The 19,031-nt window shown below is 40.2% G+C and overlaps 2 protein-coding genes across 2 annotated transcripts; one reads left to right on the top strand and one right to left on the bottom strand.

The window, feature by feature from the left end:
- The first annotated feature begins 7,477 nt into the window (after window positions 1–7,477).
- LOC149284037 (signal recognition particle 14 kDa protein-like) lies at window positions 7,478–9,519 on the top strand. Its single transcript, XM_089497243.1, has 5 exons — window positions 7,478–7,501; window positions 7,894–7,966; window positions 8,949–9,061; window positions 9,145–9,177; window positions 9,430–9,519. The coding sequence occupies exons 1-5, from the start codon at window positions 7,478–7,480 to the stop codon at window positions 9,517–9,519; spliced, it is 333 nt and encodes a 110-aa protein (XP_089353369.1).
- Window positions 9,520–10,527: 1,008 nt separating this feature from the next.
- LOC149284036 (neuroglobin-like) lies at window positions 10,528–13,250 on the bottom strand. The gene is made up of 5 exons (XM_089497219.1): window positions 13,075–13,250; window positions 12,363–12,470; window positions 11,403–11,523; window positions 10,881–10,961; window positions 10,528–10,650 (listed from the first exon to the last, which is right to left on the bottom strand). Exons 1-5 carry the CDS (start codon window positions 13,248–13,250, stop codon window positions 10,528–10,530), a joined length of 609 nt encoding a protein of 202 aa, XP_089353345.1.
- Between the last annotated feature and the right edge of the window lie 5,781 nt (window positions 13,251–19,031).

The following is a 19,031-nucleotide window of genomic DNA, read 5'->3' as shown; positions in this document are numbered from 1 at the left end:
GACTGCCGCCAGAATCTGTCTCACTTGAGTGAACACGAGTCACCGGGTTTATTAATTCACCGTGAGCCCCATTGTCTGGGCTCCGGCCTGCAATGTTTATTTACTTCAGCAGACCCAGTATTGACACAGTATTGCCGGCTACATTGTTTAACTCTGCAGCGACCTTGTTTAAACTCTACAAAGGTGTTCAAAACAAGGAGTGTATGTGCAGACAGTAAGGAGCAGCCATATACATGGATCATATTCACTAAATGGCGCTACAACTGGAGGCAAGTGGGTGTTCTTATTACGAATCGGTCCTCATCAGAAAGCGTAGGGTGCTAGACTGTGTGTGTTAGAGTATGGTGTTAAAGAGTGTTAACATAAGGTGTGAGCAGGTATGTGTTAGCGTACAGTGTAAGTAGATGATGTTAGTGAGTATGTTTTAGTTTGTGCTTAAGTGTGTGAATAATAGTTTGATGAGGGTTCAGCTGCTTTTAATTGTACGTTTTGTAAATGTAACCAGTCTTTAATTTCAGACTCTGGCTTCTTGAGTGGAAATTCTCACTCTTACAGACAGGTCACCTGCAGTTGCCAGCAGCATTCATAGCAGAAGTACAATCTATAACATCTGGTTTATTTATGAGCCAAAAAGACATGTAGATTATTTATGAAAAAATAATTTGCAGATCATCTTCATTTGGAGAACAGACCTGGCAATGGACTAAAAAGAAGATTCTAATGACGGAAAGATCCCAAAAAGAGAAGAAAGTCAGCAGGGGCTACAATAAAAACTATCCAGAATATAGGGATTGTGTTTTTGTAATGGAAGTATTATTTGTGTTCTTAATCATGGTCCAAGAGGGGGCAATCCCTTCCCCCTAGAAAGCCACAAAGGGGATAAAGAGGAAAATTCTGAGTCCCAGACTCAACAATCCCACAGGTTAATTGTTATTTATAAAAATCATGTTACATGCATAGCCAGTCGGTAAACCAATCTATTACCGGTAGTATTTGAGTAGACTTTGAGAAAGGTGAAAAACGAGATCAACTTAGTTCTGAAACTATACCCAGTTTCTGGATCCTCTCTCTTTAAGAGCTGATGTGGAAGCCGAGCTGTGCAAATTGGGAAATCAGAGTACTATAGAGCCAAGCAAACATAGTAACTGGACATCACCCATAATGGAGGTTAGATCAGCTTTGTGGGCTTCTTTAATTGAAGATAAGTATCTGGCTTGTGACAAGTCTTTCACAAGAATACGCTTGAAGTAAATATACTGGTATTTACAAATCTATCCATACGAAAAACACCTTTCTAATGTATGCCGATAGTTGAATTATTATCCTAACAGAGTTAGTGGATTTTCAGTAAACAGCCACTTCTTCACTTGAAACAATGCAGTTGTTTCTTAAATCTACAACTTTATCTAGAACTTTATGTAAGATGTTATTAATAGCTCACTGTCACTGGGGCACAGTCATGCTAGAATAGAAAAGGGCCTCCCCGAACTGTTCCCACAAAGCTGGAAGCATAGTATTGTACAAAATGTCATGTTACGTTGAAGGAAACGTAGACATTTTGGACAATGCTATGCTTCCATCTATGTGGGGACAGTTTGGGGAAGGTTATTTTCTATTCTAGCATGACTGTGTCCCAGTGCACAAAGCAATGTCCATAAAGACATGGTTGGATGAGCTTGGTGTGGAAGAACTTGACTGGCAGCACAGAGCCCTGACCCTCAACCCCATCAAACACTTTTTGGATGAATTGGAAGGAGACTGCAAGCCAGATCTTCTCTTTCAACATCAGTCTGACCTCACAAATGCTCTACTAGATGCAATGTCATAAAAGTCCCTGTTGGTGTAATGGTCAGGTGTACTGAAACTTTTGTTTGGATGTGTACAGGGGCAGGCTGGGCCTGGGGGGAATTGCCTGGTACACTGGTGTGCTAACTTTAAATGTTGGAGGTATGTGAGTGTCCTACTCGACTGGTCTGTTTTTGGGGAGATGCATGAAGTTTGTGACTTAATAATTGCACCCTAAATACTAAAAAGTCCACATTGTGATTCACTACTTGTTTTGTTTAGTTATTGTACGGTGATGCAGGATATGATGGCGCTATAAGAATCAATTAATAATAAAATAGCTTATAGCCATCTGTGTATTTACAATACATAGCCACCAGCCCAGACATCCCGAGGAACAAAACAGTTGTGGCAGCAGAGAGTTAAACAGCAGTATTCTTTTGCTTTTGCCTAAATAGAGACCCCAGCTGTAAATCACATCTCCAGCTGTCATCAAAACACAGAACAGCCTTTTCTTGGAAAGATTCCTGCTCTGGTTACAGTCTGACAGCTTGCAGAGTCAGCCGAAGTAATCACTGCTTCTATCTGTAGGAGCTAAACAGGGTTGGGGTGGACAGAGATGGAGTAGTGGACAGAAATTGGGAGGGGGATCATTAATAGAGTTCCTATTAGCCGTATAAGAAACAGCTTCCAAGATTTTACAGGACTGTGTCAGTGACTGGGTAGCATTATTTATACAAGCAGGAGTTCTCTTCTTGGTTATCTCACCATAATTGATGCAGTCATTGTAAGTAGCACATAGCCTTTCCATGGTCATCTACGCCAAAAAAAAGTTAACAAAGAAACCCATGATTGAAAGAATAATGATAACATTTATATAGTCTGATTTATTTTTGTTCTGTTGTGTAACGTGACCTCAGGACTCAAGTGTTATTAAACTCCTTAATGCAGTACGCCTGTCAATTATGTGAGGAAGGATAAGAAATGTAATTTTCCTTTTTTAATTATTAAAATAACAATTGTATATTGACTATTAATAATCTGTCTGGAGATTGGCACGCAAGATCCAGTACACATCCTAGATGTCCTTTTTCCACTGAGGTTAGGCTTCTTATACTTGCCCACCACTTTTGCTACACAACAAGGAAGTTTGATGGTCATAGCAAGCACATAGAGGCTGCAATGGACAAGGTCAAAAGAGAAGCCAGATTCGCTACACTGGATGTAGAGATCAGAAGGAAGTCTGAGACAAACCTGGTTCATTGCACTTGGAATGGAGATCAAAATAGCAAGGGGGCTTGAGTATCTTTAGAGGAGCTTCCTCTTAATATCACTGATAGTACCTCTGAAATCTCCGAGAGGGGGTGTGCATGGGAAGTTCTCAGATACAGAGGTCTATAGGGGGATGGGAAAATCCTTAAACAGATACCATTATCCGCAATGGATATGGGACATCACACACTATTTGGTTGTCTAAATCCTTTTATCTCGGTCACCATGATAAGTGGTGCAGTGGTTGCAAAACTGGACCACTCCACAACTGTACTCTGACATTACATTAAATGTATTGATTTATTGTACTACTGAGACTTATTAATTAATGTTTTATAAACACAGCCATTAAAATTCAAAACAGGGTATATCAGATGTCAGCCTAGGGTTGGTGGCACCTGAGGGCAATTTTCATTTTGGTGCACACACCCACCTCCCTCCGACATAACACACTTACTGTAATTCTATACACAATATTATTATCTTTTATATAGCTGCAGCAATTTACACAGTGCTTCTTACAATACATATATTCAGAGTGTATGACAAGACTAAGAAAAAAAGTTAGGTATAGAGGGCCCCGCTAGCAAGCTTACAATCTACCTCTGTCGCCCTCTCTTCCTCCCATGGGTCACTAACTCTAGGCTCGTCCCTAACACAAACGTTAACAGACTAACACCGTATTTTCACACACAAACATCACTTACAGACATTACTTACGTACACTCTCAACCTATCCTCCTCTGCCTCTCTCTCTCACCCCCTCTCAGTTTGTTACCCGTTCCTCTTCCTCATCTGCCTTCTACTCCTCTCACCCTCTTCATCTGCCTCTCTCTCACATTTTATCGAACAAACAGGATAGCTGTGCCTCTAAAATAAAAATTGGTGAGGTGATTTTAAAGGAAGGTTTCTGACTTAACCTTGAATCACATATGGCCTTTGGGAAAGAAAAAGTCAATGAACTGGAGTCCTTTATAAAGAATAGTTAGTTGATGAGTTCAAACCGCAGCTCTAATGTGAACTACCACTTTAGTGAATACACAATGGTAACCAAAACATATCTATAGAAATGTGTCCTTAGGGAATAAATCAGAATACATATAAGAACAGATGTAGAATCGGGCATTTTTGGATTGCTGATTGGCCTTCTTTTAGAGGGAAGTTAATTATTCCCATGGTCTTTTTTTCCAGTTTTTAGAAAAGAGGAAAGTAAGAAAGGGAAGGAGGGACGTAGAGATTTGAGTCCTAAATAAAGACACTTTGGACGTATCGAACGCTGAGCGTATCCAGATACAAAGCACATGAAAAGAACATTCCACCATATATACAGTATCTACTAAAAAAAAAAAGTAGATGTTTGTAGAAGTAAAGTTATCCTAAAAATAGCACTCTTTACCACCAGTGCATCTAACTTTCTTCATAAAGTCCTGTTTCTGATACCCATTGACCAAGAAAGGGTAAACGGTATCACTATCCTACAGGAGAAATTGTATAAAGGAAACAGAATAGGTGTCTGTTTGCTACTTTAATGTGGAATGAATTATTGAACAAACTAGTACATAATTAAGACGGAGTACAGTAGTTTGGTTTCTTTTGAAATTAAATTTGTTAGTCCCTCCGGCGTTACAGAATGTTTAACCCCTTGAATGCACATCTGGTTACTCGCATTGCTTGCAATGTACTATCAAGATAAGACTGTGAAACGATATTTTAGGTACGCATAGATATATCAATTATGTTAAGACTTTTTAAATGAGCAACACTATGACGGGATGGGAGCTATGCCTCTTAAAGAGGGGCGCTTGGGGATGGATTCCATCAGCGTCTCAATTGGTCTCTAATGCAGTCTCTTGGGAAATTATTCACAATCTGCATGTGGAAATGGGAAAGAAATAACTTCCCGGAATACCAGACGCTGCAGTCTGCGATACACGGCGTCTCTTCCAGCCATTGTTCAGCAGCAATGAGTGTCAACAAAACAGGAAGTGGCTTCCTCCAAAGCCGCTAAACTCTGCGGCGACCCCCGGTGTGTCTTCTTTTGTGAGTTGTTACAAAGAGCTTCCATCGCCAACATAAGGGGGTCGTCATTGCGTACTTGGGAACCATAGAGTTTGAGCCTCTGCCATGATATGTTCAACCTTCGAACGTCAGAGTGAAGATACTGTCAGCAAATAGTTATGGTCACACACGTTGAGCTGCTAACTAATGATTTTCTTACTAAAGCATCATGAAGGGCCTTAGGAAAGTCCCTTTTGTCCATGCGCAGAGCACATATTGTTTTACTATGCATGTGCAGCTGCTAGATGTCCTGATATCAGGACCTTTGTCTGGACAGCTGACACACGGGACATATGTTAATTGGCGAGGGGCCGTCCTGGCAAATTTACAACTATTCTAATACGGGAATTTGGCGTGTAGACTGCAGTAGCAAGAGGTCATCTTTAAATATTGGGCGGTGGGGACACTCAGCTTTACCTGTCCCAGGCTATTATATACAATATACGCCTGTGTGTGTGTAATCTCATGCGCTTCCTTGTGTGTCCCTGACTGGCAGAAATGTAATGTGGTCGCCCTACTACCAACTCACACTATCCCTGCCTCTTATCACAAGATTCTACCTCCTCCTTTCCACGGAACAGAAAGAGGAAGCGTTTTGGGATAGACCCACCTGACAAATACCACCATTTGCCGATGTCGTCTATGAGCCTCCTTATATGCACAGGTGATACTGGACAGGACAGTTCTTCATCCACAAAAACTACTGCTCCACATGCTTGTGTGCAGGCCTTGACTGGCCATAGGGCATACAGGCTTTAGGACAAAGGACAAGGTTAGCAAAATTAAAGTCTATGAGATCTAAACCAGCAGAGGCTTACCAGTAATTACTAGAGAGATGTGGACTATATGAAAGAATTAAGCAAACTATTTAAAGCACACCGCTGCCACCAGTAACACGTCCATCCACCATAGCCACATCTGCTCTATTTGCGAACCAGAGAGTTATCACACAGATCCATAGATGCGTCGGGGACTTGTCTATAATGTCTTTGATGTTAAACATATTGCTCTAAAATTAAGCACACAGAAAACTGATAGACTTGTCAGTCAATATCTGCTCTGCACAGATATTGTTAACAGATTATCCCAATGTATCAAAAACGTACCGGTATATTAAGTTATTATATTGAGCTTGAGAAAACTGTGAGAATTAGAAAGTAAACAGTACCTGAGGTCTACTTATATTTAGATAAGGAGTGCACCCTAGTGGCAATAAAATGTTGGCACTAGCCACAGTGGTTCTTAACCGTTTTGGTGTCGCAACAAATCTTATGACCCACGCCTCCCATGTTTTAACGCCCCCAAATTTAGGCGTAGGCAAGATGAGTTTGCATAAAACAATTCATAGTTGAGAGGCTACTCACACCTCCCTTGGAGTCAGTCCAGACCTCGCCAGGAGACACCTACCCCACAGATTAAGAACCCCGGCACCGGGGTAAATATTCTTGCCCAAATGTCCTACATTGTACACCGTACAAGATCTCGCTACAGAGTATCTATAATACCAGTAGAGGTGTACTTCATGTCGATACCATGATTTCATAACTTATCTCAACAGTTCTAAGGATTTCTCTTTCCACAAAAGCAGAGAAGAGGGATCATCCTATAATATTACCATTAATAGCAAAAAGTCCTGCTTGCCCGATACACCATTTCATATGATGATGTCATCAGATTATGTCATTAAATCAATCTCAGTGCCTCATAAGTCATCACTCAATACATACCTTCATATTTACACCTCAAGGCATCCAGCAAGAGAAATCTGCCGACGGCTCCGCTTTAAGCACATTCGCTTGCCCCAGTGGAGCAATCACTCAACGTCTAATTCAGAAAACCTTCGGCCATATAAGATGACGTTCTTAGTGTTAGCGGTTGATGACAGTCTATCTATGGAGTTCACCTAAAGGAAAAGTTCATGGAATTCAGGTGTCTTCGTTCATCCCAATTCAGAGGCAGTCTAAAAGATGATCCTGGGAGATATTCTCTTTCCACTTACTTAACTTAATTATTTAATTATTTTCCCCAAACTACCATGTTATTAATCAATCATCAACCAATCACAGTGGGGATGTCTGTATAATAGAAGACAAATCAGTGTATATTTTTGTGTATATATATCTATATATTTTTTTAATGTGTATATATATATGTATGTATGTATGTGTGTGTGTGTATATAACTATTCTGTGCAACATAGCTAAGACAGTAAGGCATGTGTGAATGCAGTTACCCCCCCCGGTGGGCAGGTGGCGCTGCCACACTCTATAACACGCCGATCTCTATTGTTGCAATCGCTTTGCATACTTCCGGGTGACGTTTTTCTGGCGCCGGCTTGTGCTGATCTCAGCGCTGTGAAAATATGGTTCTGCTCGAGAGTGAACAGGTGAGTAGGCAGGGATCGATGCAACAAATAAAGCACCATAGAGCGGTCTCTTTTAGAAACAGTTATCGTGGATGTGAATAGGGGGGCTCTAGTGTGACAGAGGATGGGGGCCAGGCTGCTAGGATTAAGCCGGGAGGTATTTAAAAGGTGGGGGGAGGGTTGAATAACTCATTTTCTAAATGTGAGTTCTGAGCCATAGTCACTGAATCTTAAATATACATTCCACTGGTATGGGGCACTGATCAAGGAATTGTTGGGGTTTCATCTGAGCGCTGCTTAGTAAAGAGGGGCCTTTTCCACTTGTTTGCAGTATATGTGATTATCTGCCTCCCCCCCCCATACTATTATAATAGGTTTCATGAACTTGTTTTTATCTTACTCTCGAATTCCAGTTTCTCACCGAGCTGACTCGATTGTTCCAGAAATGCCGAACAACAGGAAGCGTTTATATAACCCTGAAGAAATGTATGTGGTAACGTATGCTCTAATGGGGTCTTCATCAAGGCAGCTTGTTTAAAGTATTACAAGTTTAAATGCGGAAGGGTTTTCCTGATCACCCACCCTCAACTCTGAGTGACCAGTTTAGTAAATCCAATGCTAGTAAGCACAGTGTGTACTCGTACAGAGGAATGGAAGGTTTCAGGTATTAAGAAAGGCTAGAAAAGTAAAATTTGTACACATTAGAGAAACTGCATCTTGGAGGGGATATTATAATATATAAATATGTTCAGGGCCCATAAAAATGGCTCTCTAAAGACTTGTTCATTAATAGAACGTTACAAAAGACAAGAGGTCACCCGCTAAGACTTGAAGAAAGGAGATTTAGTCTGACAGCAGACAGTAAGGACAATAAAAGTATGGAATTCACTGCCTGAAGAGGTGGTGCTAGCAAATACATTAGATGCCTTTAAAGGGGCCTGTATACTTTTTTAATGAAGCAGAACATAGGGGGCTATGTATGATATATATGTATGTATAGGAATGAATATTTATTTAGTCCTTGTTGATCGAAGCCATTTGGAGTCAAGAAGGAATTTTTCATCATTGAAAGCACAATTCGAAATTGCTTTAGGCAGCCTTTTTTTTTTTTGGATCAACAGTGGTAAACTGTAGGAAGGAGTAGGAAAAGGGTTGAGCTTGATGGACGCAAGTCTTTAAACTACTATAAATAAAAAGTCTGTGAAGTATACCATGTTTCTTAAAGCCACTCAAGTAGTTAATAGTCGTTCGGTATATTTTATTGCATATCTCCCAAAGTAAGGGGACCATTGAACGCTTTACTACTTTGCTAGATCCAGTGGTGATATGCAAAAAAAAATACATTTTAATGTGTGCCATAAACTTTCGTAGTTTGCATATTCCCACATTGTTATATTTGCATCTGTACGTAATACAGATAACATTTTTTACTAACAAATTGTGCTGGTCTCTGCATTGCTTTCAAAAGATGATGGTCGAACAAAACCAGTTTCTCGAAAGGGACAATCTGAAAGCTTTGAACCAGCGGATAATAAATGTCTTTTGAGAGCTACTGATGGAAAGCGGAAGATTAGTACAGTGGTAAGTCTACTGCTAGTCAGATACTTATTGCTTACCCTACATCCAGCATGTCTTAAGTGTTCTTTGTTTTCTTCTATTTGTAGGTCAGTTCAAAAGATGTAAACAAGTTCCAGATGGTATGTAATGCCAACTTTCCAAAGTGACCATGCTTGTTTAGAAATTGCAGGAACTATCCTGCTGATGAGAATCATTGACTCCAATTTGAAGGCTGTTGATCTGTTGCTAGGCTTCTGGCCATGCAGGTCATCATGTTGGCCAAGAATGATCTGATGCTGGACAGGATGGGACTTTTGTCCGTTGCATTTTTTTGTCAAGAACTTAGTATAGGGTCCTTGAGAATCATTAATCTTTTGTTTTCTTTGTCCTAGGCATATTCCAACCTTCTACGAGCTAATATGGATGGACTTAAAAAGAAGGACAAGAAGAGTAAAAGTAAGAAAGCTAGTGCAGCGCAGTGAATGGACTAAGGGCACCCCTTTTATCTCTAACTTGGCCTGGGAACTCAAAAGAAAACATGGGTGGAAAAGCTCTAGATGGTACCCACCTTCCTGGCTTCCTGCAGTGACGACTGCTGCCTCTTTTTATTTTGTAAAACAATTTCCTTACATTTTGGTTGTCAAGACATGTATGAATATTTCATTAAAATTGATTCTGTATTAGATTGTTTTTTTCTGGCAGCCTATAAAGTTATGCTATAGGAGCAGCGGATGAGTGGGTTTTTCCTTTTTTTTTTTTGTTTTTTTTTTTTTTGTTATACATTTGTAAAGTCTCTCATAACTGCCAAGATGGCACAAAATATATCATCTGTAGGCTGGAAATTGGCAAGACCTGTATACCTTTTTAGGATATGCCAATATTTACAATGTTTGTTCAAGATTTCTTTTAGATTAATGTAGAATAATATCAGTACACATATTTAAAAATAAACATTCTAAAAGGTCCCTGTAACTTATTACTTTACAGAGAGGGTTGAAGATCAACGGAATAGCCTCCCTTCAGGAGTAATAGGGGCTAATACAGTGAAGGAATTTAAACATGCAGGGGATAGGCATAAAGCTATCCTGAATCTAAGACAAGATCAATGACCGATTAAGATCAGCTCTCTCTGGAATTCTCCGACTGACCAGAACAGGTTGGTCTGTCAGTGCTAATGTATGTTACTCTCTGCTATGTTTTAGAAACTTCACATTATGAATTTGATTGTGATCAACAAACAGGCTACACAGTTATCTCTGTGCGAACCTATGAGTGAGGCACCATGTTTATGCTCATGGCTGACAGCAAGAACGGCTGGGTGTAACTCAAGTGCTCCATCAAAGCTGGTCAGCATAAAAAACAAATGTAAACCAAGATTTTAAATTTGAAAATAATACAAACATGTCACTTGGCAATTAGGATTATTGAATTAGGAGTATTTTATTTTCCCTAATAGAAATGCTGTCCGTGGTATGCTTTCTTTTTCTCTTCTACACTGTGATGGGCTGAGTCTCTTCTACTGGTTTAGTTTTACCCATCTTGTTGCTCAAACACTTCCTTTCCTCTTCCTGGTATCCAGCTTCCATAACAGCACAAATGTACGTAAAAAGACCCTGTTGAGATAAGAGATACAATTAATAGTTAAACTACATGCATTTATGCACAATAATTTGGACACCCAACTAAATTAAAGTTACGGATTAGACTGTAGCATAACATGCGCAACTAAGTACATCAGAGAACCGTCAAGGACGATTTAGATACAAACAAACCACTTATTAAATCCTTCACAACCCATCCATCATCCATTCTACGTATAGTATTAAAGAACAGATCTATTTACCTTCCAGCCTTCCTCCACATCTGGTGTCCATTTGTCTTTTAATATTGGGCGAACAGCAGAAATGAATTCCATTCCCACATACTGCAGAGCGAATTATACATTTTAAAAACAGTCCCCAATCTTGGGCAGAAAGTTGTCAAATTAAAATATGCATAGTTGAGTTGCGTTGTACAACTCTTCTGCAAACCCCCAGGTTGGTAAATATACCCCAGAAAACCTTGCTTTTTTCTGAGCAGTTTATAACATTCAGGACCAAATGCCCCCAATCTCAGGGTGTAGGGGCAGATTCTCAGTCACACAGTTTCCTTCCTATCCTATGCAGCTCTGATGGTTGATATCCCTGCTTGTAAGCAGGTGACTATTAAGTGAATGTTTAAATAATGACAAGTCACTATATAGAATCTTTATGATGGACTATTAAAAGGGTTAATATTTCAAGAGTCTCGGGATCGGCTCATTTATAACGTTTCCAAGTATGATTCCAATCCACAAGAATAATTATTGAATGCGATTAGTGTTTACCTGATAATATCTTGGTGGAGCGTTATATCTATAATGACTTCTTCCAAGTTTCAAGGCTAGCTCTTCCAGACGTGTGACATTAGCTAATCGCGCTATACTCTTCTCCACAAAAGACAGGACCCTGGCAAGCAATATGTTAATGACAGAAAGCAGTTTCATGACTTTTAGTGATACTTTATTATAATTTTGAATATAGTATCTGCACCATATACTAACACAGAAGCATGATATACTTGGCTAGAGGCTGCAGTACCATCAATGTCTGGCTCAGTATATAGCTAGACATTATGGAGTTATGCTGTACCACCATCAATTACTGGCTCAGTATATAGTCATAGGAGTTATGCTGTACCATATCTTTTCAGTAAAGGTTAGTTTCTTAAACTAATTTATTCAGATTTCTAGTTTTTTTCCAGTTGACATACAGTTAATAAATGTGTGCAATAAATATTTTTGCCAATATTTTTGTGGGTGTCTTTAGATTTTAAAATGTGTGTGGAGAGCGCCACATACAGGATCCGCCCCTGGTACTCTAGGTACGCCTCTGAGGAGGCAAATTGGGGCACCCTTCCCTAGGAAACAAAATCTGTTGATGACTATATCACTGTGTTCTTTCCAAACCTATCAATTTGGCTTTTCTTTTTTTATTTAAGAATCTCTGAGACAATGACATGTAACTTACTACTTTACAGAGAGGGTTGAAGATCAACAGAATAGCCACCCTTCAGGAGTAATAGGGGCTAATACAGTGAAGGAATTTAAACATGCAGGGGATAGGCATAAAGCTATCTTGAATCTAAGACAAGATCAATGACCGATTAAGATCAGCTCTCTCTGGAATTCTCCGACTGACCAGAACAGGTTGGACTGTCAGTGCTAAGGTATGTTACTCTCTGCTATGTTTTAGAAACTTCACATTATGAATTTGATTGTAGAAGGTGCTCCTCATAGCTTTCTCACCTCAGTCCATGAGCACGTAATTCCTTACTTCTTCTCAATCCATCCAGATCATCCACATCACGGAAAAGAAAAAATACATCCTTACACTCCGGGTGTGTTTCAAACAGCCTGAAATCACACGTATCATTTAGTAATCTGTCTGCTGCTCTGGCAACCAAGATGATTGTCTTTTTTTTTTCTCCTCAATGAAATTACCATCACAGCTGTTCATGGGCGAATTCAATTCCCATTTACAAAACATACACATGGATTCCAGCTATGACTTTCACACGGTAGACATACAGAGGTTTCAATTATGTCGGATGTTTCAAATGTAGTCAGTGGCACATGCGTTGGACCTGTAGCCTTCTTCAGTAGTACTCCCAGTAAGTTATGGTTGATATCCCTGCTTTTAAGCAGGTGATTCAACTAAGTGTATCTCTAAATAATGACAAGTCAATGTTTCCATGAGGATGGTAGTACAGACATCTGGTTAACACATGTGGCAAGTCACTATATAGAATCTTCAGAATGGGCTATTAAAAAGGGTTAATACTTCAATAGTCGCAGGATGAGCTCATTTAGAATGAAGTTAGAATGTTACTCCTGGTTTAGTGAATACGCCTAAAATACAGATCTTCTTTACTTTTAAAGTTTACTTATTAATTACATCTCTAATTGTTCAGGACTATTCTAACAGATGTCATATAGCAGATAACATACAAATCCTTACCTGATGAATATTATAACCCCGACCTTCGCTATATCTTCCTGAATGAGTCTCCAGGATTCCGTAAGCAGCTGCTGTTGCTGCGTAGATAAAGCTAGTACAGGCAATAAGAGTTCAGGTACTTCAAGGTCCCTAGAAGTTCTTCGTGGCCAACCCAGCCCTGAAAAAACACAACCCATGGCTACTTTAGCACCCTTTTCGGCGTAATTGTATTAGATCAGTAATGAAGGCCACAGGGTGCTGAAGTAGACATCCCAAACCGTCTTTGTCCAAACCAGAAGGCAAACAGTCTGCCCGAGGAAACAGATTTGTCAGAACACAGGATGCCAGCAACGACAGTCACACCAACACTATCTTAATATCTCTTCTGGTTTCCTATCAAAATCATGAGGCTCCAGCTGTGACGAGGGGAAGGCAGTCTGCGCCCACTGGAGATCCTCAGATGCTGTGTGTCTGTTATGGCTCCAGGGAAGAAAGGCTGACATGTTAATAACCCATTAGAGCTAGAGATACACGTGCAAGTCACAAAATTGCCCTGGCGACAAAGGATCTCTTTTACTGACAGTCCTTGTCACCTTGTGCTCAATGTCCCTTGTCACTTAAAGTAAACAAAATAAAAAGTCAGACTGGAGGCGTAAACTGTTGGTTATTTTTTCTATCGCCTGTTGAACACAGACAAGTAAACAAGATGTATCTATCAAGAAGCAGACATGCTTGACTCTGTCTTAATGGAACCTGTGATCAGATTAAGCAGCGATAGATTAATGCAGCCTTACGGCTCTGTGCTAACTGCTGCTGTTGGCACGCCGAGCCGTCTCTGTGGGCACGCCGTGACCAGGGCCGGCAGATTTGTAGGCCGGGCGGCTGCCCGAAATCTAATCGAAACGGCCGGCGCTACTTCAATTCTTTTTTTATTAAAGTATTAAAGCAGCGCCGGCCGGCGGCATCAGCACTCAGCGGCCGCGTGCGATGGCCGCCTACTGATGGGAGCAGCGTGAGGGGTGAAAGCCCCCTCGCACGGACCTTTCACCCCTCATGTTGCTCCCATCACTATGCGGCCATCAGATTAATGGAAATTTAATCGAAACGGCCGATGCGTGCTGACACCGCCGGCCGGAGCTACTTTAATACTTTTTTTATCTTACTTTATATGGCAAGCCGATCCGGCATATTCAATTTAAAAAAAAAAAGAATTAAAGTAGCTCCGGCCAGCGGTGTCAGCACGCATCGGCCGTTTCGATTAAATTTCCATTAATCTGATGGCCGCATAGTGATGGGAGGAGCGTGAGGGGTGAAAGCTCCGCCCCCTCACGCTCAGACTGCTGGAGCACCGGATGTCCTGTCACTGACATCCTGTCAACATAGAAAACGGCGGCCTGCAGCTACCAGAGGACGGAGGCCAGGATGAAAAAGCCCCGAAGTGGAAGAAGTAGAAGGTAAATAAAACACACTTTTTTTTTTAACAAACTGTATAATATTTTTTTATATAAAAGCCTTATGCCCCCCATATGCCACTCTGCCTCCCTGATATGCCTTATGCCCCTTATATGCCACTCTCCTTCCAGAAATGCCTTATACCCCTATATGCCACTCTGTTCCATGATATGCCTTTTAACCCCCTAAATGCCAGAGTGGCATATAGGGGTATAAGGCATTTCTGGAGTCAGAGTGGCATATAGGGGCTACAAGGCTTTTCTGGAGGCAAAGTGGCATATAGGAGGTTAAAATGCATATCATGGGGCAGAGTTGGATATAGGAGGGTATAAGGCTTTTCTGGAGTGCCCCATGGTATGCCTTTTAACCCCCTATATGCCACTCTGTCTCTATAAATGCCTTTTAACCCCCTATATGCCACTCTGCCTCTATAAATGCCTTTTAACCCCCTATATGGCAGAGTGGCATATAGGGGGTATAAGGCATTTCTGGAGGCAGAGGGGCATATAGGGAGTTAAAAGGGGGCAGAGTGGCAAGCCTGGGGCAGATGTCTGGCACTCCACCAGAATTGATCTGTGTTTGTTTTCTGGATGTACCCTGCAATACGAAAAGACATCAGATTCTACTAACTTAATCAGGTTCTATTCACTTAAGTAATCGAAAGCTCCTTGACATGGTGCTCTGTGCAAAAGAAAATAAAAAGGGTGGTAGAAGGGGCTGTTGGCAGGTTGGCAAATAAAAGGAAATAAAAACAAAAACAAAAAATGTCTCAATCTAAAAATGTTTGCAGTAGTAAATGTTTTGATTCCATTATGTGTAATATATTTCATTTATTAGGGCCTTTTAACAGTTTTGCTTTCTGGTATTTTAATACAAATAATGTGATAAAAAGAATGTTTTATAGTTATTTGTACGGCAAATAGTGTGACTCGGGTATGTATAAGGGGTGCGTGTGGGTATAAGAGCTCAATCGCGAGATAAACTATATGGGGCTGCTCTCCAAATGTTTCCAGGGCTGCTTTTCAGTCCCAGTCCGGCCCTGGCCGTGACTACAGTCATACACTGTAGTCACGGCGTCGGCTCTCAAACATTCAGGTTTAATTGCAGTGTTGGCACTTTGAAAAAAATAAGTCGTTTTGGTTTGCAGTTTGGGCACTTGGGCTCAAAAAGGTTTGCCATCACTGACCTATATGAATGTCTTCATATAGGTCCCCGTATGCGGTAATAAAATTATTTTCCCGATTACTGCTTGGTGTAGATTTTCTCTCAGGAGTTTGTCTTTGTAGCTTTTATTTAGTTTAAGCTTTACTCCTGGCACCACCATTATTTATGTGGTGGAGATGGTCCACTACTGAGGTAACTTGAGCTAATATTCCTCATTTTTTGTTTCCATCTACCAAGACACACTGACTTTTGTACTCCGTTTGGAGTACAAACACCACAGCCAATCAGATGAAAAATAAAGGGCTGTATTCACTAAAGGTAGCGTTTTCAAGAGTTAGGGTTTCAACTCCCTCACATCCCTATTGATTATGAAGGGTCAACATTGGCACATTTCCCAAAGAAGGACTTAGCTGGTCCTGTACAATGCAAGGAGAATTTAGAATTTAATGTATGAGGAAACCGCAATCTCACTGATTTTACGATTATACAGTACACTGAGAACTTAAAAAGAGTACTAAGAAACCAGGGGAAGGAAGCTGGGAAAAGGCATAGGACTTTTTTTTCCCATGTACTGTTGACTACCATAATTATTTTGTGCATTGTTGGGTTTTTTTTGACAAACATATGAGGAGTCCCAGCTCTAGTTTTTTTTGGCCATTAGCCCAGACCTCTGATGAAGCTCTGAGGAGCGAAACATGTCAGGGGGGCTACTTGTCTGAGTTTTTAATTAGCCTCTGTCACTGGTCATAATTGAATTATTTCTGTTGTTAGGACTGCAGCCATCAACAGTATGTACGACCTAATAGTAGTAGGACTGGTGACACTGGTGTTTTTAAAAATCTTTTTTTTGGTTATATCTTTTAATAAACATATTAATAAAAGTCATGTTTTAGGGTGGGGTTATAATAAGGGTATTTTTTGATCCCGGGAACGGGATTGGTTTATTTGTAGTTGTAACTTATCCTTGTCCCCGCTGGGGCATTATTTTGGAATTGCAGCTCTAGTTTTAAACCATCCTTCCAAAAACTGCCAGTAAGGGAGTCAAAAAGCTCTCACCGGTCTTCTGGCTAAAGAAGTAAAGGCAACTTGGTCTGAGGGTCATCATCCATCCAAGGATTACAAATTGGACACAGGATACAATTAATCTTTTTTTTGTGTGAAAATTGAGCATTATTTTGAGTTTAAAAAATAGCTTTATTTATACTGCATAATTACATGGATACCTCCATTGCCATTGAGTTGAATTTAAGAGATTAGTAGCAGTGGAATCCATACTTATCAGCTTTCTTTATATCTCACGTATAACAACTGTTAATGTTTCTACACAATTTATTGGAACTTTTAGATATGTAGTTTCATTTTTTGGTTTCCGTATATTTGTTGTAGTTTCTCTTCATTTCTGTTTATTTTTTGTAATTGATTTAATTAATGATCCTCATTTCTGTTAACTTATTTATATATGCCCCGGGGGCTTAGGCCTTCATTCATGATTAAGTGTTAAGACACAGAAAACATATTACCTGTCTATTACCTGTGGGTCTGTAGCCGTTGGCATCTCTGCTGCCCTGTGCACTGCTCAGTTGGTTTAAGAGGCGATATCCTGGTTCTCTTATTTCCGAATTTGCTTTTCATACAATATATGGGGTTAGCATGCAAGTATGATGTTAGAGTGTGTGTGTATGTTAGAGTGTCGTGTTAGCGCAAGTCGCATATGGTGTGAAGTTAGTCTTTTTTTGTACAAAATGAGGAGCCAATGTTTGTTTATTTTTTTAAATGTGAAATTTTGTGAAAATCCTAACCCTTCCTACTTACCCTGGCCAATGCTCTAATCAAAGATTAACAACGATAATTTAAAAACGCCATAGCCACTTAATTTCCACCCCTTTACAGCCACCAACTTTCACCCCCTGCACAGCCCCTTATTCCTACTAGCCCAAAACAAAGGGAGCACAACATCTGTTCCTACAAACTTCTGTTTCAGTGCTCCCTTGTGGTCCGCACGGCTTCAGTGTCAAAAAACTTGACCAATACGACTATAGTAATGAAATCTAACATTTCCAAAGAACACAAACCCCTGTCCCAAACACTTTGATTCCTTTAAATATGTTTAAAGAACTGGGATATTTCTGAACTGGAGCCTATAACTAGTCTCAATATTTCAAGTTTTGTTCATTGCTTTTTTTCCTACCAAGTCCTCAAAAGGTGGCAGCACCCAGGGGAGACCGGAAATCCATTAAACTTGCAAATCACGATTACCCTTTTGCAATGAACTGAGCTAAAAAATGAATGCATCATTAACACAGCAGGGTAATGTTGGAACATCCACGTTTAAAGGACATTGCCCTTAAAAACCGGGGGTCTTTATTGCAGACGTCAGTCTCATCGTTACTAACACGCATCTGAAACTCACAGGGGCTCCTAATTAAATTGCAATCAGCATCCAGTACTTCAATGCGCTCACTCGCCTGCCAATATAATTATGTAAAAGTTAAACATCATGAATGTTCCGTTTCTTTATGCAGAAGTCTATTCATAAAATGTAACGTATCACCAGAAAATGTTAAATGAACTATTAAAGTCACTCATTAACCCTTTCACGTAATCTCTGTTCCTTGCCAATCTTTGCAATTCACTTGAGCATATACATTTCATTATCGTTCTTCAGAAAGCTATATAACACATTACAGGTGGAATCGAAATGGTTACAGCCGTTAGAATTCCTTAGCACCAAATCATCTTGTACCGCCATATATTCTAATTGAGCCTATGTCGTAGCAGATGTAAGATACTGTACTTTTTCAGAATCAATATTTCATAAGTCAATTTAGAACTACCGTATTTGCTCGATTATAAGACGACCCTGATTATAAGACGACCCCCCAAAATCTGAATATTAACTTAGGAAAAAAAGAAAAAGCCTGAATATAAGACGACCCCAAAGGAAAAAAGTTTTACCAGTAAATGTTAATTCATGTAAACTATTTTTTTTAAATAAAAGCTATGATTGAGAAAAATATTTTTTTTGTTTTTATTTCCTTGTATTTTCCAACCTGTCCCCCAGTTACGCACATCTGCCCCCAGGCTTGCCACACCAATATGGCACTGTGGCTCATGATATGCCTTTTAACTCTCTATATGCCACTGTGCCCCATGGTATGCCTTTTGACCCCCTATGTGCCACTCTGCCTCCAGAAATGCCTTATACCCCTATATCCCATTCTGGCATTTAGGGGGTTAAAATGCATATTGTGGGGCAGAGTGGCATATAGGGAGGTATAAGGCATTCCAGGAGGCAGAGTGGCATTAAGGGAGTTAAAAGGCATTGTATAGAGCACTCTGCCTCCAGAAATGCCTTATACCCC

The sequence above is a fragment of the Sceloporus occidentalis genome, unplaced genomic scaffold (assembly GCF_023333645.1).
Source record: "Sceloporus occidentalis isolate IW3139 unplaced genomic scaffold, rSceOcc1.0.p SCAF_100, whole genome shotgun sequence".
NCBI lineage: Eukaryota > Metazoa > Chordata > Lepidosauria > Squamata > Phrynosomatidae > Sceloporus > Sceloporus occidentalis.
Note: the sequence above shows the minus strand (reverse complement) of the source record. Positions and strands in the feature narration are given on the sequence as shown.

Excerpts from the sequence above, each read along its gene's own strand:
- LOC149284037 (XM_089497243.1), top strand. The coding sequence starts at position 7,478 with ATGGTTCTGCTCGAGAGTGAACAG. Across the intron at positions 7,502-7,893 it reads TTCTGCTCGAGAGTGAACAG|TTTCTCACCGAGCTGACTCG; the intron begins GTGAGTAGGCAG and ends CTCGAATTCCAG. Across the intron at positions 7,967-8,948 it reads TTATATAACCCTGAAGAAAT|ATGATGGTCGAACAAAACCA; the intron begins GTATGTGGTAAC and ends TGCTTTCAAAAG.
- LOC149284036 (XM_089497219.1), bottom strand. The coding sequence starts at position 13,250 with ATGGGTTGTGTTTTTTCAGGGCTGGGTTGGCCACGAAGAACTTCTAGG. Across the intron at positions 10,962-11,402 it reads CTCCACCAAGATATTATCAG|TATGTGGGAATGGAATTCAT; the intron begins GTAAACACTAAT and ends TTCGCTCTGCAG. Across the intron at positions 10,651-10,880 it reads ATGTGGAGGAAGGCTGGAAG|GGTCTTTTTACGTACATTTG; the intron begins GTAAATAGATCT and ends TTATCTCAACAG.